This window comes from Lipophrys pholis, assembly GCF_963383615.2.
Source record: "Lipophrys pholis genome assembly, chromosome: 1".
Classification (NCBI taxonomy): Eukaryota; Metazoa; Chordata; class Actinopteri; order Blenniiformes; family Blenniidae; genus Lipophrys; species Lipophrys pholis.
Window position 1 is genome coordinate 22,904,806 of NC_137635.1, and position 21,949 is coordinate 22,926,754.

At 44.4% G+C, this 21,949-nt stretch overlaps 2 protein-coding genes across 3 annotated transcripts in view; both read right to left on the minus strand.

The window, feature by feature from the left end:
* Positions 1-3,211, minus strand: part of hhex (hematopoietically expressed homeobox) — a 9,598-nt gene extending 6,387 nt beyond the window's left edge. The window contains 1 exon segment of the mRNA XM_080460630.1: positions 2,584-3,211. Within this exon segment, the coding sequence (XP_080316756.1) occupies positions 2,584-2,965 (382 nt within the window). The 5' untranslated portion in view covers positions 2,966-3,211.
* Positions 3,212-16,013: 12,802 nt separating this feature from the next.
* On the minus strand, positions 16,014-21,485 carry trub1 (TruB pseudouridine (psi) synthase family member 1). Of its 2 annotated transcripts, none has more exons than XM_080487473.1 (8): positions 21,333-21,485; positions 21,110-21,208; positions 20,665-20,720; positions 20,497-20,578; positions 20,306-20,378; positions 17,764-17,903; positions 17,610-17,666; positions 16,014-16,917 (listed from the first exon to the last, which is right to left on the minus strand). In XM_080487473.1, the coding sequence occupies exons 1-8, from the start codon at positions 21,457-21,459 to the stop codon at positions 16,736-16,738; spliced, it is 816 nt and encodes a 271-aa protein (XP_080343599.1). In that variant the 5' UTR covers positions 21,460-21,485; the 3' UTR covers positions 16,014-16,735. The 2 variants fall into 2 exon arrangements, with proteins under 2 accessions (XP_080343599.1, XP_080343598.1); XM_080487472.1 differs by having other exon boundaries at positions 20,306-20,405; positions 21,333-21,481.
* Between the last annotated feature and the right edge of the window lie 464 nt (positions 21,486-21,949).

Sequence of the window (21,949 nt, forward strand, 5' to 3'; positions counted from 1 at the left end):
TATATTCTGTTAAAATGTTATTTCTTTATATTATTACAGTGGAGGAAATCCTTTATTATTGCACTGGTATGTTCTGGGGGTTTTGACATTATTACACTGAAACAAACATTTTGTTAAAATTTTAATTTCTTTTCCACTGTTATTCACGTTATTCGGTACTTTTATTCATTTGTCTTGAAGAGGGAGCCGTTGATTTTCCATTTTCTACAGAGGAGACATTATTTCTATCATTCTTTCATTCTGCAGATTTAAAACTTGTTTTTGATTATCAAAGATTTTTTTTAATAAAGCATGTTGGGGGAGCTGTGAATTTATGTTTTAAGGAGGTTGTTTTAGATACCGTATCTGTTATAGAGGAGAACACGTTCATTAACAGGATCTGGAGTTTTTCCTCTTTTTTTAAGATTCATAATAGTGTTTAAATCCAGATGAATCGTTTTATATGTGTGTGTGTGTGTGTGTGTGTGTGTGTGTGTGTGTGTGTGTGTGTGTGTGTGTGTGTGTGTGTGTGTGTGTGTGTGTGTGTGTGTGTGTGTGTGTGTGCGTGTAGGCCGCAGAGGAAGTGCCACAATATGTAAAAAACGGATCCCGGCCTATCAGAGGCCGAGTGTTTCCTGAATATGTCTGTATTGAGGATGTCGATAAAATAATCAGCAGCGTGCAGCAGCTCCACAGGAAGCAGAGGACCGGAAGGAGAGAAAAGAAAGAAAGACAGGGGGGAGAGAGGGGGGTCTGGGGGGGGGGGGGGGGGGGGGGGGGGGCATCAAGCAGCTCCTGCAGCAGATTTACTTCTATCGACGGAATCCCGACGTCCGGGGCAGCAGGGTGTGTGTGTGTGCGTGTGCGTGTGCGTGTGCGTGTGCGTGTGCGTGTGCGTGTGCGTGTGCGTGTGCGTGTGTGTGTGTGTGTGTGTGAGAATGCTAAAACAGATCCTACTTGATACATTTCTTGAGAGTAGAAAACAAGAGAAGACAGTACTTTGTCCTCGTGCAGTGGAAGCAGCTAAATACTGCAGCTGAGGAAAGTGTACATTACTACACCAAATACCTCCAATGATTTCCTGTATTTCTATTTTGTATGTTGAAATAAATGTGTTGGTCTTAATGTCTGAATTGAATCAAAGCCGCGATGACTGGATCAGAGCAGAGGTCGCGGGTATGAATCCCGCTGTGACAGACAGTCTGTATCTTTGACTTTAAACCTGGCGGTGCTGCTGTCACGAGCTCACCTCCACCCAACAGCTTCAGACGCTTCTTTTCTCATTTTAGGCCTAAAAGCTGTTTTAAGAACGTTTCTACTTCTCCGTGTGGCTCCAGTTCAACCAGTGAACAGAACGAACTGCGACCTGACCTTCCTTCATCATCATCATCATCATACACACACACACACACACACACACACACACACACACACACACACACACACACACACACACACACACACACACCAGTAAAATAACACCAGCTCCTCTGATGTTTCTGAACAATGGAAGTCAGGAAAACCAGTCAAGGTTATTGTGCAGCTCCTGCACCTCCTCCTCCTACACCTCCTCCTCCTCCTGCACCTCCTCCTCCTCCTACACCTCCTCCTCCTCCTGCACCTCCTCCTCCTCCTCCTACACCTCCTGCACCTCCTCCTCCTCCTACACCTCCTGCACCTCCTCCTCCTCCTACACCTCCTGCACCTCTTCCTCCTCCTGCTCCTCCTCCTGTGTTGCTGAGCTCTTAAGTTGGATGTGCATGGCCAAGCGTGGCCTCATGCAAAAGAAGTTTCGTTGTCAGTGAAACGCAGTTGATGAAAACAGCAGCTTCAAAGTAAAAAGAGTAACGAGTCAAAAAGTAGAGAGTAAAGAGTAAACCTCATCCAAGCAAGTTTATTTATGATCGGCAGAGGAATCAAGAGACGTTCTAATGACTATGTTGTAGTTGATGCTATATTAATAAAGTTGCACTGTAGTGTTATTCTGCATTCCTTAAAGTACCAGAGAGTATTAATCTGAGGATATTTAAAACATTATTAAGTTCGACTTCCACGAGATGTAATAGTTTGAAATTCCACTGACCAGGATCACACACACTCACTGAGTAGGTGTGAGGATCGATTCTCTGGGTTTCTGTAATACCCTGGCTCCAGGCTGCGTCAGAAATGACTCCCAGTATTGGACACATGTTTGGAACGTGCAGTTTGACAATGATTTTCATTGTTTTCCATAGTTTATCATGTTTTTAAGTTGAAAGTTCCGAAAACGTGCTCGGTGAGGACAAACGGAGCAGCTTCACAACCATTTAATCAAGTGTTAAATGACTGTCATCAGTTGTTGTTTTGAAAGACTCTGGAAGAAATGGAGAAGTTCCCAGAAAAGCTAGACTGGTGTTAGAAAGTTTGTTTATGGCAAGAGAGCGCAGCGCAAAATCTAAAGTACAAGGAAATCTCCAAAACGCGGCTGAGTGAAGAGACTGGCCGTCACCAGAAACTCTCCACACATAGAAACAAGAAGATTATTGAGTGAAAAACAGACGCGTTTCCTCAAAAACAATCACATGAAAACAAAGACGAGTGCGCACGGAGGCCGGGCGGACTCACCGAGAGGGTCGTGCCGGAGCAGGGCCTGTGCGTAATCCCCCATGGAGCGGTGGTGCTGGGGCTGGAAGGGGTAGATGGACCCGCCGAAAGCCCCGCTGAAAGCTCCGCTGGACGCGTATGTGGCGGCAAGAGCTGCGTGGTGCGACAGGGCCGGGTGGATCGGCGTGGGCTCGTAGATCGGAACCCGGTAGGGCGCGATCAGGCTCGTGAAGGACGAGTTGGGCGACGGGAGAGTCGGTAGGACCGGAGTGGAGCAGGAGGAGGAGGATGAAGGAGAGGAGTGAGACGAGGAGGCGGCGGTTCTCCCCAGAATGTCCTCGATGTAGAAGGGGGTGGGCTGAGCCCGCTGGATGGGGGTCGGTGCGTAAAGCGGCAGGCTCATGGTGAGCTCAGAAACGGATCACCCGGGTTCTCCTCACAGTTCTCCTCCGCGTCAACTTGATCCGGCAGCAGCCTGCTCACAGCATGCTCTCAGAGTGATATGAAACTCTCACCCTCCGATCAGTCACACTCACCCCGAAACTCTCTCGCGCTCCGGTCGGAGGGTCGCGGGTCCCGAGGCCTCAGAGACCGTTACTGCATTCTGATGACCGTGACTGGCTCGTTGCTCTTCCAACTGTTGGAACTGTTATCTGGCTGCAGCCGAAAGAGGGTGGAGATAAGTGGACAGCCAACTTCCTGCAGGTGGCCGGCGGCCCTTTCTGATTGGCTGACTGTGTACGCGAGCGAGCGACGATAAGTGATCAGGAGAATCACTTCACCACAGCCAATAGTGAGGCCATCACAGAGCCAACAATCTCTGAAGGAGGACATCACGGAACCGCTGATAACCGCAGCTGAATACTGCGGGACCGTTTCGTTCATCACTTTATCACCTTACTTTTCCTCCAGGAGGTTCCATGAGTCAGCAGTTCCTGTCCTGATCATCCAGCTGGGAGTTTTATAAAACAAGCTCTTGTGTTCTGGCACACTTTTCAGCAGGTGTGTGTATTTACTGTATTTTCAGTGTATCCGGACTAAACGTTGACATATTTCAGTCTGTGTCACAACGTCAATCCTCAGATTAGAACAGATTAAGATAATTGTCGCATTTTAAAGGATGGGAGTGTTAATCTGGCGCTACAGTAACAAAATGCATTAAAAAAGAGTTAATATTCGACTTTTCACAAACCAAACCTCAGCCTCCTCATTTTATGGAAAATGTTGAGTTTTTCTGCTTTCCCCCGCGCTGTTTGGTTAATAAATGAAGAAATCGTTCAGGTACATTTAAAATGTTCAAACCCTGAAAATGAGGGAATGATGAAGATCAGAAAACTTCAGCCATCAAACAGGGAGGATGACTTACGTGTGTGTGTGTGTGTGTGTGTGTGTGTGTGTGTGTGTGTGTGTGTGTGTGTGTGTGTGTGTGTGTGTGTGTGTGTGTGTGTGTGTGTGTGTGTGTGTGTGTGTGTGTGTGTGTGTGTGTGTGTCGCGGGCCTCCAGTCAGAACGTGTGTCATGTATTTGCTGTGTGCAGCCAGAGGAGTGTGAAAGTCCGCCGGTGACGTCACGGAGCTTCGGAGCTTCTTGATGGGAAACGTCACTGATGAATCCCAGTTTCAAACCAACACGCGCGCCTTTCTTTCTGAGCTCTCTGAGCTCTCACGGGTTTTTACGCACGAGCCACGTGTGCGTAAAAGTGTCTTTGACTAATCAGAGTGTGAGTTATGTGACGATGTGGCAGCTCCTGTTCACTACAGTTCACCTCCACCGACCGCAGCTGAACGGATAGTGATTCCCTCATGACGTGGATGTTTGATGTGACTGTGGAGCCGCGATGATGGCGGTAATAAAAGTGTTTAATGGTTGACTGTTCATCCGCTCAGCAGCACGGACAGGACAGGACGGCTCCTCTAATGAGCCCAGCTGCACAGCCGCTAAAGTAGAAATATTTTATGCTCATGTAAGTTCTGATTGCAAATTGAATCATTTGTAAAACTGTAAAAGAAACAAAAGACTGAAAATGTATAAAGGGGTAGGAAACATAAGTTTTACTTCAACCTACTCCTTTTCGAATTGAATGTACAGTATATTACTTTATTTTTATTTTTTATTTTTTTGCATTGTACAAATTCGAAATAAATACTACTACTACTACTACTACTATCTGGGGGGGGGGTCTCAGTCATCAATTAATGTTTTAAGAAGAACCATTATGGAGCATTGTCTGTTCGTGGCCTCAAACTTGGGAAGGGATTGGGCCCACGTGAGACACCATCTGTACAGGTTCCCTTGCCTCCTGGATCCACCTTGTCACTGCTCCACGCTGGAGTTCAGGGTTTATTAGATTTAAACTGATTTTGTCATTGAATCACCTGTACGGCCGTCTCCTCAGGAGGTTTAAATCAACTTGGACTTTACTTGTCCTGGTATTCTGCTTGTGAAGGACGCACACTCAGATTAGTGAACATTCAGATTTTATGCGTTGATGAAGGATGTTTCTGACTTTAAACGGTCAACAATGATTGAAAATTACACAACGATTATGCAGCAATATTTCTTTAGGTCAATTCTCTGAATGGACCTCCACCTGCTGCCCTGCGATATGAAGCAGGGGTGTCAAACATCAGGCCTGTGGGCCAAACCGCCTCGCCAGAGCTCCATCCACAACTCCATCCATAGGCTCCATCCACAGCTCCATCCACAGCTCCATCAGCCAAACACCAAGCAAACTCTATTCATTCCACATGAAATGTAGATCTTTGAAGCAAGGATGTCCAGAGTTTGGACTGGACACTGAGACCAGCTGAGACCAGCTGAGACGTGGTGAGACGAGGTGAAGCCACCATGACAGCAGCTCCCTGGTTCCTATCAAACAGCCTCAGAGCCACGCTGTCAGGGGGAGTCTGGGAAAAGTCCCACAATGCAACACAGAGGCAGGAAAAACAAACCATTTGGTAAATTGACATGACTATTGTAAATTAGGAAATTTTGCCACCTAATTAAATCAAAATAAAAGACGTTTGTACCATCAACAAACCATTAATGAAGGTAAACCAGATAGAGCGAAAGGATGGAGAACATGAAATGAACTCATGGGAAAGATGCTCCAATGGAAGTTATCTCACTAAACCAAAGGAAATTATTTATGACCTGAAACAGTTTGTCAACCAGGAAATTCAGAACTTGAGAAAAGCCACGGAGTCGAGACAAGAAGGAAACGTTCTGTAGGAATTCATAAGAACTGCAGACCAAGAAATGAAATCAAAACAAGAGACCAATAAGTTTGTTACCTGCATTAAGCAGAATAATGGAAAAAGTATCATATGACTTAATACTGCAATATTTTACTGCTCATGGATTAAATACAGTTTATCAGCATGCATATAAAGGACTGCACTTACTCAGATTACAGCTCATTGGTTAGAGGATGTTGATAATAAAAAGATAAGGGGCACAATAGTTTTAGATTACGTTGCGGCTTTTGATGTTTTGGATCGAACAATTTTACTCATTAAGTTAAAATGTTGTTGATTCCAGTCGCCTGAGAGAAAGTTACCTTAGTAATCAGGAGTACAAAGTTTATTTTAATGGGAATGATTGTGATGTTGGACAGATGGATTGTGGAGTTCCCCAGGGAAGTGGTTTGGGGCCGCTCTTTTTTTCTATTTTTACTGATGATCTTCCCCTGCTGTTAAAACATGTAACCATGGCGATATATGCAGACGACACTACTTTATCCATTACTGCACAAACAATACAAACTTCATAATATTCTAAATGCGGATTTGGTGTCGGGAGCACAGCGGGTCAGAGCAAACAAATGAGTTATTAATGTTGAAAGAACTAAATGCATGGTAGTTTAAAATATCTATTAAATACTACACTGATATTCCGTCTGACTTCAGGAGATAAACTGAACAAGTAGACCAGGTGTACATGCCAGGGGTAATAGTGGATTCTAAAGGGTCAGAGAGCAGTATGATTAATGATGTACTGCAGTATGGACACTATTAAACACTGTAGAAAGTACATTCCTCAGTGGTGGAACAAAGTACTAGTTCAATCACTCGTACTCTCTTACTTAGATTATGCTTCAGTTGTTTGGTCAAACACAAGAGGAAAGGATTCACACAAGTTACAAGCAGCACAAATTGTTTTATATATATATATATTTATATATGTGTATAGAACTAATGTGAGGTCAACGTATAACAGTTTGACCTGGTTAACAGTCAAATGTAGATTGAAGTACTTCCTAGTAACATTTATTAGAAATGTTATTGTTACAGAACTACCTACAGTTATACATAATAAACAGTCATTTCTTAGCAGATAATCAGAGTTATGGTCCAGGTCAGAGCAGTGAAAGCAGGTGAGTACTACTCTGCAGTAAAACTAATGAAATACAGCCAGCTGTGTATTATAGAACCACGCTTACCTGGAATGGATTACCTGGTAACCTTTGGTTGTCAGAGAACTAAAACAGACGTTTTCAAAAGAAGTTAAAGTCTTTTTATTTACACAAGAATTAATTGTGATTAACGATCTGTCACCAGCAGTTAATGGTGATTGTAATATCAATACTAATGGATAATAGTAATAATAACTACCATCATTGTTATTGTTGTTGTTACGGTTTTATTTAGATTTTTGGATGACCACCATAGTTATTATAGTTATTATAGTTATTATAGTTAATATACTTGATATAGTTAATATAATTATTATAGTTTTTATAGTTAATATACTTAATATAGTTATAATAGTTCATATAGTTATTATAGTTATTATAGTTAACATGTTGATATAGTTATTATAGTTAATATAGTTATTATAGTTAATATACAGTACAGACCAAAAGTTTGGACACACCTTCTCATTCAAAGAGTTTTCTTTATTTTCATGACTATTGACATTGTAGATTCACACTGAAGGCATCAAAACTATGAATCAACACATGTGGAAATATATACTTAACAAAAAAGTGTGAAACAACTGAAAACACGCCTTATATTCTAGGTTCTTCAAAGTAGCCACCTTTTGCTCTGATTACTGCTCTGGATACACTCTGCATTCTCTTGATGAGCTTCAAGAGGTAGTCACCTGAAATGGTGTTCACTTCACAGGTGTGCCCTGTCAGCTTTAATAAGTGGGATTTCTTGCCTTATAAATGGGATTGGGACCATCAGTTGTCTTGTGCAGAAGTCAGGTGGATACACAGCTGATAGTCCTACTGAATAGACTGTTAGAATTGGTCGTAAGGCAAGAAAAAAGCAGCTAAGTGAAGAAAAACGAGTGGCCATCATTACTTTAAGAAATGAAGGTCAGTCAGTCCGAAAAATTGGGAAAACTTTGAAAGTGTCCCCAAGTGCAGTCGCAAAAACCATCAAGCGCTACAAAGAAAGTGGCTCACATGAGGACCGCCCCAGGAAAGGAAGACCAAGAGTCACCTCTGCTGCGGAGGATAAGTTCATCCGAGTCACCAGCCTCAGAAATGGCAGGTTAACAGCAGCTCAGATTAGAGAGCAGGTCAATGCCACACAGAGTTCTAGCAGCAGACACATCTCTAGAACAACTGTTAAGAGGAGACTGTGTGAATCAGGCCTTCATGGTAGAACAGCTGCTAGGAAACCACTGCTAAGGACAGGCAACAAGCAGAAGAGACTTTTTTGGGCTAAAGAACACAAGGAATGGACATTAGACCAGTGGAAATCTGTGCTTTGGTCTGATGAGTCCAAATTTGAGATCTTTGGTTCCAACCACCGTGTCTTTGTGCGACGCAGAACAGGTGACCGGATGGACTCTACATGCCTGGTTCCCACCGTGAAGCATGGAGGAGGAGGTGTGATGGTGTGGGGGTGCTTTGCTGGTGACACTGTTGGGGATTTATTCTAAATTGAAGGCATACTGAACCAGCATGGCTACCACAGCATCTTGCAGCGGCATGCTATTCCATCCGCTTTGCGTTTAGTTGGACCATCATTTATTTTTCAACAGGACAATGACCCCAAACACACCTCCAGGCTGTGTAAGGGCTATTTGACCAAGAAGGAGAGTGATGGGGTGCTGCGCCAGATGACCTGGCCTCCACAGTCACCGGACCTGAACCCAATGGAGATGGTTTGGGGTGAGCTGGACCGCAGAGTGAAGGCAAAAGGGCCAACAAGTGCTAAGCATCTCTGGGAACTCCTTCAAGACTGTTGGAAGACCATTTCAGGTGACTACCTCTTGAAGCTCATCAAGAGAATGCAGAGTGTATCCAGAGCAGTAATCAGAGCAAAAGGTGGCTACTTTGAAGAACCTAGAATATAAGGCGTGTTTTCAGTTGTTTCACACTTTTTTGTTAAGTATATATTTCCACATGTGTTAGTTCATAGTTTTGATGCCTTCAGTGTGAATCTACAATGTCAATAGTCATGAAAATAAAGAAAACTCTTTGAATGAGAAGGTGTGTCCAAACTTTTGGTCTGTACTGTAGTTATTATAGTTAATATAGTTAATATAGTTATTATAGTTAATATAGTTAATATAGTTATTATAGTTCATATAGTTCATATAGTTATAATAGTTATTATAGTTAATATAGTTCATATAGTTATAATAGTTATTATAGTTAATATAGTTCATATAGTTCATATAGTTAGTATAGTTAATATAATTAATATAATTAATATAGTTATTATAGTTAATATAGTTATTATAGTTAGTATAGTTAATATAGTTATCATAGTTAGTATAGTTAGTATAGTTAATATAATTAATATAGTTATTATAGTTAATATAGTTATTATAGTTAGTATAGTTATTATAGTTAATATAGTTAGTATAGTTAATATAATTAATATAATTATTATAGTTATTATAGTTAATATAGTTATTATAGTTAGTATAGTTATTATAGTTAATATAGTTCATATAGTTAGTATAGTTAATATAATTAATATAATTAATATAGTTATTATAGTTAATATAGTTAGTATAGTTAATATAATTAATATAATTATTATAGTTATTATAGTTAATATAGTTATTATAGTTAGTATAGTTATTATAGTTAATATAGTTCATATAGTTAGTATAGTTAATATAATTAATATAATTAATATAGTTATTATAGTTAGTATAGTTATTATAGTTAATATAGTTCATATAGTTAGTATAGTTAATATAATTAATATAGTTATTATAGTTAATATAGTTTATATAGTTAGTATAGTTAATATAATTAATATAATTAATATAGTTATTATAGTTAATATAGTTAATATAGATATTATAGTTACATACAACAACCCGACTTCAACCACCATATTTGGGTTAAATCCAGATTCAGCCCAACGAACCAGGAGTAGATTAGGTGGAGTTAGAAAGTGTTTCATGTCATTTAAATGTTTAAACTCCTCCTCAATATAGAATATCTGGTGTTTTTCCAAACGTCTGGCATCATTGAAGTGAGTTCAGATATAATCTGGATCAAGAGTTAATAGATTACCACTGTCTTGACTTTATTTTGAACCAAAGTCTATTTAAAAAAATAAAGGGAAACAAAAGGTTGAAGTGAAACTTCCTGTTTCTTTTTCAATATTTTTCAGTCCACTTTATTCTTCCTAGTGTTTACACTTCACACACGACCAGAATTATAGTTAATATAGATATTATAGTTATTATGTGGTGTTTTGGGTTTTATGTGTTCTTTTGACAGATATGTTTTAATTGGTTTCACAGTGAGCTTCATGGTGTGTGTGTGTGTGTGTGTGTGTGTGTGTGTGTGTGTGTGTGTGTGTGTGTGTGTGTGTGTGTGTGTGTGTGTGTGTGTGTGTGTGTGTGTGTGTGTGTGTGTGTGTGTGTGTGTGTGTGTGTGTGTGTGTGTAACATTGTAAATAAGATGTGTAATGAAGAAGGAGAGCCCAGGCCTCCTGCAACAAGTCAGGATCCATTAATAATCTCAATAAAATGAACAAATGAACAAATGAACAAGTGACACAGGAGACGTTTGTGGATGTTTTTCTTTTACAGCAGAAAGTTTCAGAAAAATGATCTTTCTGTTGAGACTGCATTCATTTTTTGTCGCGATTCTTTGGTTTGAAAATGGATATTTCCTTCACCTCCACTCTGATCCACAACCAAGTCCACCTTAGGGTTCAGATGTAAAGCTTCTTATGGCTCCGTGTCAGCAGGCAGGTGAGTCCGGATGGAACTGGACTGAAATGGGTTGGTTAGAACAGCTAAATATAGGAAATAAATCCAAATAACAAACCATGAATCACCAATTTACCACCACTAGAATTTATTCATTCTATTCTACATCAAATTATTTAAGTACTAGTACTGCTACTACTAGTAGTAGTAGTGCAATTCAGGGGCACCAGTGAGCCTCACATGCATGTTGTTGGACTGCGGGAGGAAATCACACAGGGAGAACATGCAACCTTCCCGCAGTGAGGCGAGAGCGCCAACCACTGCTGCATTACGTCACCAGTGTGTCTTTGAAGCTGTGAACATGATGTCATATATTCACTCTGGAGATGTGATGAAACACGAGGACAGTCGTCAGTTCATGCTGTAGATTTGGACCCTGAGACGAAAATATTGATGTCCCAAATGTAAAGACATCAGAGAGGACAGTTTCACCTCGGAGCTTCATAAGAAGAAACAGAACCTGCTGATGACTCAGACAATGTGCAGGAACGTCTACGACCACCAAAGACCTGGTCCCACCTGGTCCCACCTGGACCTGCTCGGGCCAGCCACGCTCCAACAACAACCCGACTTCAACCACCATATTTGGGTTAAATCCAGATTCAGCCCAACGAACCAGGAGTAGATTAGGTGGAGTTAGAAAGTGTTTCATGTCATTTAAATGTTTAAACTCCTCCTCAATATAGAATATCTGGTGTTTTTCCAAACGTCTGGCATCATTGAAGTGAGTTCAGATATAATCTGGATCAAGAGTTAATAGATTACCACTGTCTTGACTTTATTTTGAACCAAAGTCTATTTAAAAAAATAAAGGGAAACAAAAGGTTGAAGTGAAACTTCCTGTTTCTTTTTCAATATTTTTCAGTCCACTTCATTCTTCCAGTTATTTACACTTCACACACGACCAGAATCCATGTTTGCTTCTTCACAGCCTGATTCTGGATCAAACACGAGGCCCCGAAGAGGCTCCGACCAGCGCACGGGCAAGATTTCAGTTTTACACACCGTACTTCTAGATATCACAAATATAATAAAACAAATATGTGTTTACAGGAATTATTGTTGGTGGTGAGTCGTAACTGCTTTGTGTGTAAATGAACGAAATGCAGAGAAATATCAGTTTTTTCAGATACCTGGGAACGTGTAAACCCCATTAATAGAATATATATATCACAAATATAATAAATATAAAAAAGTAAATATTGTAACAGTAAATATCCTAATTATCATGAAACAGCAGCTGGAAACTTTTGCACAGTCGATACTAAGGAGTGATATCGGCCTTTCTGTGTTCTTATTGTTTGTGTTGCAGTGGCAGATTTCCACCCAGGTTGTGGGTATGTATGAAAGTCCTTCAGCCTCCACCAGGAGGTGCTAAAACATCCTCAACACTTTTTACTTGATCATCTTTTATCTGATCCAACACCAAGAGAAATACTGGCTGGTATCACACATACCGATATTTGGTGAAAAAGCCAGAGGTGTAAAGAACAGGATCATCTTTGGTTACAAGTAACTTCAAGGTATAAACGGGAACTTTAACTGGAGTACGGATCCACCATCCTGCTGGTATCAGAAGGATGGATGGTTTGGTATCGACCTGAACGTGACTCACCAGCAGCTGAAGGTTGGTTTGCTGAAGCGTCTTTAAAGCCACACTGCCAACTTTCTAACGGCCGTGATTTAGATAAAGCCGACTGAAAGAGCAAACAGCCTTGAAGACATGAAAGAAGCAGCTCACAGCCAATATTTGGCCTCAGACAATGATTACAGCGCATTGATCCTGCGGCTCGCCACGGCGTCAGGCTCCCGTCTAAACGCCTGATAAGTGTCCTCAGCAGCTGGCGCCACGTCGCCGCCATCAGCATGTTCAGGAGAGGAGACACACACTCTGCACACACTCCTTAATCCAGTCATTTCAGACACGTTAAAAACCGCCAAAATACAGAGACGGACAGAGAAGAGAAAATCTATACTCATTTGAATGTGTGTGTGTGTGTGTGTGTGTGTGTGTGTGTGTGTGTGTGTGTGTGTGTGTGTGTGTGTGTGTGTGTGTGTGTGTGTGTGTGTGTGTGTGTGTGTGTGTGTGTGTGTGTGTGTGTGTGTGTGTGTAAAACTTGTAGTGTTACACTGCCTCCTGCAGGGGGCGGTCTCATGGTGACATTAATCATTACCCAGAACCGGATCCGGACCCACACCCGGACCTGGACCTGGACCCAGACCCGAACCCGGACCCAGACCCAGACCCAGACCCAATCCACTCCAATCTAACCCTAAATTTGGCACCAATGATGTTCAGGATATGCTATTTGAGAAAAGTATGTTCTCCAGTTGAAAATACAAGATGGCCATCAGTTTTCAAGATGGCTGCCTCGTTAAATGCAAAAAAAGGTTTTTGAAGTAGAACTTTAATGACCAGAAATGTATTAGCAATCCAAACATCAGTATAAATGTATACTGACTCGAAGAACTCAATAGAGTCAATTGAATTCCAAATGGCAGCTATTACGTGAGTCAAAGAAACTTAAAGTTCTTCATCCTCTGGAACTTTCTGGGTCTCCTCTACTGTCTACTTAGTCTTCTTCTTCTCTCTGTTTCCTTTGTTTCTGGAGAACAGCCTCCAGAAGCCTCTTTTCTTGTTTTTCTTGGCCTGGAGTTCGTCCTCTAAGACCTTCTTGGCCTCCTCTAACCTGATCTTCTCAGACTGGAGGGTCTCCTTCTCAGACTGGAGGGTCTTCTTCTCAGACTGGAGGGTCTTCTTCTCAGACTGGAGGGTCTCATTTTGAACCTGCAGGGTGTCCTTATCAGACCGGAGGGTGTCCTTCTCAGACTGGAGGGACTCCTTCTCAGACTGGAGGGTCCCCTTCTCAGACTGGAGGGACTCCTTCTCAGAATGGAGGGACTCCTTCTCAGACTGGAGGGACCCCTTCTCAGCCTGGAGGGACTCCTTCTCAGACTGGAGGGTGTCCTTCTCAGACTGGAGGGACTCCTTCTCAGACTGGAGGGTGTCCTTCTCAGAATGGAGGGACTCCTTCTCAGCCTGGGGGGACTCCTTCTCAGACTGGAGGGACTCCTTCTCAGACTGGAGGGTGTCCTTCTCAGACTGGAGGGACTCCTTCTCAGACTGGAGGGACCCCTTCTCAGCCTGGAGGGACTCCTTCTCAGACTGGAGGGTGTCCTTCTCAGACTGGAGGGACCCCTTCTCAGACTGGAGGGTGTCCTTCTCAGAATGGAGGGACTCCTTCTCAGCCTGGGGGGACTCCTTCCCAGACTGGAGGGACTCCTTCTCAGACTGGAGGGTGTCCTTCTCAGCCTGGGGGGACTCCTTCCCAGACTGGAGGGACTCCTTCTCAGACTGGAGGGTGTCCTTCTCAGACTGGAGGGACTCCTCAGACTGGAGGGACCCCTTCTCAGACTGGAGGGACTCCTTCTCAGACTGGAGGGTGTCCTTCTCAGACTGGAGGGACCCCTTCTCAGCCTGGAGGGACTCCTTCTCGGACTGGAGGGTGTCCTTCTCGGACTGGAGAGACTCCTTCTCGGACTGGAGGGTGTCCTTCTCGGACTGGAGGGTGTCCTTCTCGGACTGGAGGGTGTCCTTCTCGGACTGGAGGGTGTCCTTCTCGGACTGGAGGGTGTCCTTCTCAGACTGGAGTGTCTCATTTTGAACCTGCAAGGTGTCCTTCTCAGCCATCAGCCTCTTGCTCTCCTCCAGAGCACTGAGCCCTGCCATCCTGTCCTCTTCTTCTTGGAGGTCCGGACTTTTTATCTCACCCCGGTTTTGGGAGGTGTGATTTAATCTTGCAAGAAGACCCTCATTTGTCCTCTGGATTTCAGAATATGTGTGTTCTATGACATTGAGCTGCGCCTGCAGCTCAGTCACTTCTTGTGTGCAGTCCCTCGTTGTTCTTTGCGGTACCTGGCCATCTGAGAAGGCCCAGGTCTTCTTCTGTCTTTCTGCCTCCAACAGTCCAGCCATCCTCTGGAGATCCTCCTTATGGGATCTGTCTTTGAATTTTTGCACCTCCTCCTCTTTCCCCTGGTCCACCACCAGTTTGAAAATCTTTATCTCCAGGTCCCTTTCAACTTGCAGAAATGTGTTCCTCTGGTGGTTAAAAACATTGTTCAGGTAGAAAATATGCTGGTCCCGGCACTGAAGTGTTTTGATGAGTTCATCGATATTACGGCGCATCTCCATAACCTCTTGAGGACCACCAGGCTGAGTAGCACAGTGAGTGCGCTGGCAAAATCCTCCTCTGGGATGGTGCCTTTGAGCCATTTCTCAAAGTTGTTTTTAAAAAAACGATAAACGTGATCGCTACTAACTACTAACTACTACTACTGTTTCAGCAGGTGCTACGTGCTAGCAGTTTAACAGTTGAGATATTTGTCTTTAAAATCAACACAAAAAGAATAAAGCTCATCCGATGTGTTCAGCTGATATGAAGCTTTAGTAGAAACTCACTGTCTCCCTCTGTGTGTGTGTGAGAGACTGTGTATCTATATATCTGCCTCTTGTCACATCAAAGGCACAAAGGTCTGTTACGACATCAACCTTTCATCTTGGGATCAGGGCCATTAGATCTAAGCCACGCCCAGTGATGTCATATCCAAACCAAGCCACGCCCCATGACATCCTACTAGATTTAAGCCCCGCCCCCACCCAGAACTTTCCAATAGACCTGATTTTGCTCCGCCCACTTTCAATTCTGTTCTTCCTTATTTTGTCTTATTATTTCTGGTTACTGACAAATTACATTGTGGTGGACGGCAGGCCAGAGTTCTCTGTTCTGCCTAAAGCCCCATTTGGTTCCGATACTGACTGGTTTTCAGGCCCCCCCCCCCCCCATAAAGCAACTTGTTTTAGAAATACAGAATGATGGATGACGTTTTCTGATGGGATGACAGAGCTCCTCCTGCTTCAGGGTATTTTTTACTGTGAAGTGAAGGAATATAACAAACTGATTCTTTTCTATATAGTAAGAAAGACAATTCTCAAATTGTGGCTATTAAATTCTGGACCCGTCCCACCGACTCCCTGCTGGTGTAGTTTCCTTTCTGTCTCCATTGTTTAGTGATATCTGCTGTGTTCAGTGGTTAAGACACAGGACAATTAAGGTTCTGTTCTGTACTGATCTAGACCTGCACAAAACCAGGAACCTGAGAATCAGAAGAAAAAACATAGTTGATCTGGATCAATAAAAACGAAATGAGACATTTCAAAATAAAGGGTCCACACTTTAGTCAGCGAGATGCTTTTAACATACAAAAATCTTTAATCCAAATTAAATAGTCGGGGGTTTTACTCATTTCATCATAGAGAAAAGAAAACAGAACCAAGCTGGACGTTCTATGATGCAGAAACACTTTCAGAACATAACAGTGTTTCCAGATTAATCTCGTATATCTCCATATAATCTCTGCATAACCTGATCAGCTCAGAACAGGACGTTCTGAGCTTCAGTGCAACTCGTCTAATGTGTCCACAGTCTCTGTCGCAACAAACCAAAACCACAATGATCCCCACATTTTAAGTATAATGCAGTAATATATGTAATGTAGCAGCACAAAGAATATTTTCTTTCCCAGGAATGGTCCCATTCATGTTATTACATTTACTACAATTCAAAAAGATTTTTAAAGCTACGTCAATATAGAAACAACCCGTCAGTGTCATGACACAGGAAACTATGGGCAACTTCTTTTATTGGTTGTTTGACTTCTTTTTCTGTCGAATCTCAAAGCTTCGTATGAAATAAACCTGATGACCTCTGACCTCACATCGGCTCCACTTAGAGATCAGCAGACTGCAGCTCGTCCTTCCAGCTATTCAAGAAGAAAGTGTGAAGAGAGGTGGTGCTGCTGCATAACGAGGTGGTGCTGATGCACCGGGTGGTGCTGCCGCACTGGGTGGTGCTGCCGAGCGCTGCACCAGTCCCACAGCCAGAACTCGGTCTCCGGGAGGCCCCGCCTCCTCAGCTGCCGTCCTCCGGTGGTCCGGGCTGCTGGACCACCGGCGCCCCCTGGCTGCAGGGCTGCAGGACACGCAGGACATGCTCCAGCGTCCACTGGTGCTCCAGAAGGGCGTGGTGCTGCAGCGTGAACGGACCCTGCTTGGTCCGGACCAGCTGCTTGACGTGAGCGCAGGAGGACAGAGCTGCACACAGATCAAAATATACAGTTCATACCACCTGGGACCACTAGATGTTGCTGTATGACCACAGAAAGCTGCTACTTCAACAGACTACGAGTGGAAATGTCAGCAGCAGAATCAAAGTGACAACGTCCCATTTTGAAAGACATTTTCCGTCTATAGCAGGAGTCCTGAGTTCCGGGGCTGGAGGGCCGGTGTCTGGCTTGATTTAACTCTCCAGCTTCAGCACACCTCAACCTGATGATGACATCATCATCCAGCTGGTAACCAGCTGGATGATGATGTCATCATCAAGCTGGTAACCAGCCCCTTGCATTCAGGTGTGCTGCAACAGGGAGAGCTGAACCCTGCAGAACCGCTGCTCTAAGGGTTTCTTCAGTCGTCACAGCCTCTCACCCTACAAGAGAAGAATTTAACTCCTCATGTCCTCAAAGGACGAACTTTCTGCTCACCAGGAGAAACTTCAGCTGTTTCAGAGGTTTTACTCTGACGGCCGGAGCTGTTTCCGCGTTCTCCACCCGACACACCCCAGTGTCGTTCACAACCCCACCTACATTTTAACCGTACTGTATGTGGTGGGACGGCGCGACAGAGTTGGGTCTGAGTGGGCTTTGCCGTCCCGGTACTGACTGCGGTGGGACCACGGCTAAACTCTCTTATTGATCCTAAATGTCCCAACTTTTCTGGAATCTGACCTTTTCCCAGGTCATCCACCAAACTCCTGACATAGAATCCTCCTCCACACTCGATATCTGTGGAGAGACAACATGACGTAGTAAAAAGGTGGTGTCGTGCAGTAGAGGTGGAGTTGAGTAGTGGGTGGAGTCAGGCAGTGGGTGGAGTTCTGACCCAGAGTGAAGAGCGGAGGCTTGAAGTCGGTCAGACTCAGCCGGTACACGCTGACCCGTCGGGCCGGTTTGGGCTCCACCTGCTGGCCGTTCTTCAGCAGCACCGACAGACGCTGACCATCCTTCTTCAGAGCCGAGTAGCTACACACACACACACACACACACACACACACACACACACACACACACACACACACACACACACACACACACACACACACACACACACACACACACACACACACACACACACACACACACACACACACACACACACACACACACACACACACACACACACACACACACACACACACACACACACACACACACACACACGAGGGACGGATGAAAAGATGAGGGACAGATGAACAGATGAGGGACGGATGAACAGATGAGGGACGGATGAACAGATGAGGGACGGATGAACAGATGAGGGACAGATTAAAAAATGAAGGACAGATGAACAGATGAGGGATGGTTGAAAAGATGAGGGATTGATGAATAGATGAGGGACGGATGAATAGATGAGGGACAGATGAATAGATGAGGGACGGATGAATAGATGAGGGACCGAAGAACAGATGAACAGATGAGGGATGGATAAACAGATGAGGGACGGATGAACAGATGGACAGAATAAAAGATGAGGGACAGATGAACAGATGAGGGACCGAAGAACAGATGAACAGATGAGGGATGGATGAAAAGATGAGGGACAGATTAAAAGATGAGGGACAGAATAAAAGATGAGGGATGGTTGAAAAGAAGAGGGATTGATGAATAGATGAGGGATGGATGAAAAGATGAGGGACAGATTAAAAGATGAGGGACAGATCAACAGATGAGGGATGGTTGAAAAGATGAGGGACGGATGAATAGATGAGGGACAGATTAAAAGATGAGGGACCGAAGAACAGATGAACAGATGAGGGATGGATAAACAGATGAGGGACGGATGAACAGATGAGGGACAGAATAAAAGATGAGGGACAGATGAACAGATGAGGGATGGTTGAAAAGATGAGGGATTGATGAATAGATGAGGGATTGATGAATAGATGAGGGACAGATTAAAAAATGAGGGACCGAAGAACAGATGAACAGATGAGGGATGGATGAAAAGATGAGGGACAGATGAACAGATGAGGGACAGATTAAAAGATGAGGGACAGATGAACAGATGAGGGACAGATGAGGGACAGATTAAAAGATGAGGGACGGATGAACAGATGAGGGACGAATGAATAGATGAGGGACAGATGAACAGATGAGGGACAGATGAACAGATGAGGGACAGATGAGGGACGGATGAACAGATGAGGGACGGATGAACAGATGAGGGACAGATGAACAGATGAGGGACAGATGAACAGATGAGGGACGGATGAACAGATGAGGGACAGATGAACAGATGAGGGACAGATGAACAGGGGTAGGGGGATGACAATATTAGATGGTGAAGGATTAGGACGTGTTGACAATCTGACAAAGCAGAGATCATAGAATCGTCAGTAGAACACTCTATATGTTGCAGCTCTACGCCGACGCATCAGAAGTTTCATGTTCACCTGACTGACCAATGAGAGCAAACTATGAGCGTCTCACTCACTCATTCATTGTGTGGACCTTTCCTCCAGACAGAACCAGGTTCTAGTTCTGGTCCAGGGCCAGATTTAGCATCAGTTCTTTGTCTTTCCACCTCTAAAGCCGCGGACTATCAGGAGCTTATCTGGTGCTAAGCTGGTCCCACAGGGTTGCTGGACCAGAGCTGGTTCTGACACATCACCAGCTGGGGGCGGAGTTATTGCTGGAGTGATCACTCCCTACGAGGTGGAAGAGATTCTGAACGGGCTTTCTGAAATCTACAGGGAACATGGAGCCCCGGAGCGGTTCTAGAGAAAAAATAATAACGCGGGAATGTCAAGTTAATAAAGTGAGGGAAGGAGATCATTTCAAGGCGATGGCGGAGTCGTGGTTCTAGAGCTGCAGAGCTCCTCCTGTCAGTCAGCTGGTGGATCTAGAACCAGTTCTTTTCAGGCTTTTCATGGTGACATCATTGTAACTAACTTCACCTCCAGCTCTTGTTTGGCGTTCTGACCGCAGGCTGAGGTCTGCATGAGGCAGCAGGGGGCGCTCCGCTATGAGACGCTCCACAGAACCTCTTTATAACGAAGCCAGACTTCTGGTTCCTCAGGAACTACTAAACAAACTACAAACTACTGGAATGAGCCTTTTAATGGCTTCATGTGAAAGAGAACTTTAATCAGAGTGTTTACCTAGGTTACCATGGAAACGGCTGTAGAGCAGACAATGGAAACACAACCGCTTCTTTGGAGCTGCTCATTAAGAACTGAACTAGAACCTCAACTAGCACCTCAACTAGCTCCTGAACTAGTACCTAAACTAGCACCTCAACTAGCTCCTGAACTAGTACCTAAACTAGCACCTGAACTAGTACCTGAACTGGCCCCTGAACCAGTACCGAACTAGCATCTGGTTCTTTTGGGTGGAAAAGCTCACTCACTCACTCACTCACTCACAGAGGAGGAACCTGCATGATGTCTCCAGTAAAAGTCTTCAGCTTCTCCTCCAGGTCCAGATTGGTGACATGTTCTGTGAGGAGAGAACCAGAACCAGAACCTAAACCAGAACCACTGGAACCTCAACCAGAACTAGACCCAACAGAACCAGCCCCACCAGACTAGTACCAGAAGCAGGACCAGAGTTTTACCGTATTGTCTCTCCAGGACGACTCTGCCGGTGGCGTCCAGAGTGTCAGTGGATTTTCCCAGCTCCCCCACAGCCTCGTAGACCTGGAACACAAAACAACATGGCTGCTCACAGTCCAGGACTTCATGGTCCAGGACTTCAGAGAGCTGCAGATCCAGGACACGCTGACCTTTGACCCTGTTAACATCCGGCTCAGCATTTTAGTTCCGTTTCCAACGCCGACAACTGGAGAGAGAACAAGAGAGTAACTGTGAGGGGACTGTGGAGGACACTAGTGGACTGTGGAGGGACTGTGGAGGACAGTGGGAGACTGTGGGGGACTGTGGGAGACTGTGGAGGAGACTAGTGGGAGACTGTGGAGGGATTGTGGAGGACAATTGTAGACTGTGGAGGACACTAGTGGACTTTGGGGGACACTATAGGACTGTGGGGGACATTAGAGTACTGTGGGGGCCACTAGTGGACTGTGGGGAACACTAGTGGACTGCGGGGGACACTATAGGACTGTGGGGGACATTAGAGTACTGTGGGGGCCACTAGTAGACTGTGGAGGACACTAGTAGACTGTGGGGGACACTAGAGGTCTGTGGGGGACACTAGGACTGGTTTCTGACCCAACACGCCACTGGCTGCACTGTCCAGAGTCCCTCCATGTCCCATCTTCAGGCTCTGCTTCTTCCTCTTCCTCGGGTTCGGGTTCTGCACTCCCGCTTCTGAAAGACAGGACACACTCAGTCAAGTCCAGGCTTCGGTCCAGGTCTCATGTCCAGGTTTAGGTCTCAGTCCCAGGTCCAGGTTCAAGTCTCGTGGGGTGGGGGTGGGGGGTCCTTCCGTTACCTTTGAGCAAAGCTTCTTTGAGCGCGTTCAGAACGTCCGCAGACGTCGGTCCTTGTTTCTTGTACACGGCGAAGACTCCGTGAAGCGACTGGAGCCTGGAGACCGAGCTGCTGCCCGGAGTCGCCATGATGCTTCTCTTCTTCTCCTGCTGCCTCACACTCCACCAGCACCACAACGCCACCTGCTGCTCACACCGAGGAACAACAACCGACTCCTCAACCTTAACCTTCAGTTCTTACCTTTTTTATCTGTTCTATCTCCTTTATTTGGAATGATTCCTGATTCTCTCCTTCAGAGAATAGAGAAGCTCCGCAGACCTCTGCACGAAAATAATGACTTCATCAATGAAATGCCAGATTAAGGTAGAAACCAGACCAACGAGGACAAGAACAAAATGTACCATTGTCTGAGCAGAAGAGGTTCCACATCGGTCTGGGACACGTTTCATTTAAAACTAGAATGTCCCCCAGTAGAGCGCAGACCTTCACCAACCCCACATTTGTTTGCAGAGCCGAGTTAGCAGCCCCAGCATGATATAGTATGGGAAACATGTTTTCAGTTTCTGGGAGATTTGTTCAGAAACAGTGAGCCGTTAACAACCCAAATCTAACCAATTG

Bases quoted from the DNA above. Each gene is read 5' to 3' on its own strand.
- trub1 (XM_080487472.1), bottom strand. From the start codon at position 21,459: ATGGCGACTCCGGGCAGCAGCTCGGTCTCCAGGCTCCAGTCGCTTCAC. The intron at 17,667-17,763 runs GTCAGAACTCCA...GTCTCTCCACAG, and splicing joins GCCTCCGCTCTTCACTCTGG to ATATCGAGTGTGGAGGAGGA. The intron at 16,918-17,609 runs GTCAGATTCCAG...ATCTGTGTGCAG, and splicing joins GGTGGATGACCTGGGAAAAG to CTCTGTCCTCCTGCGCTCAC.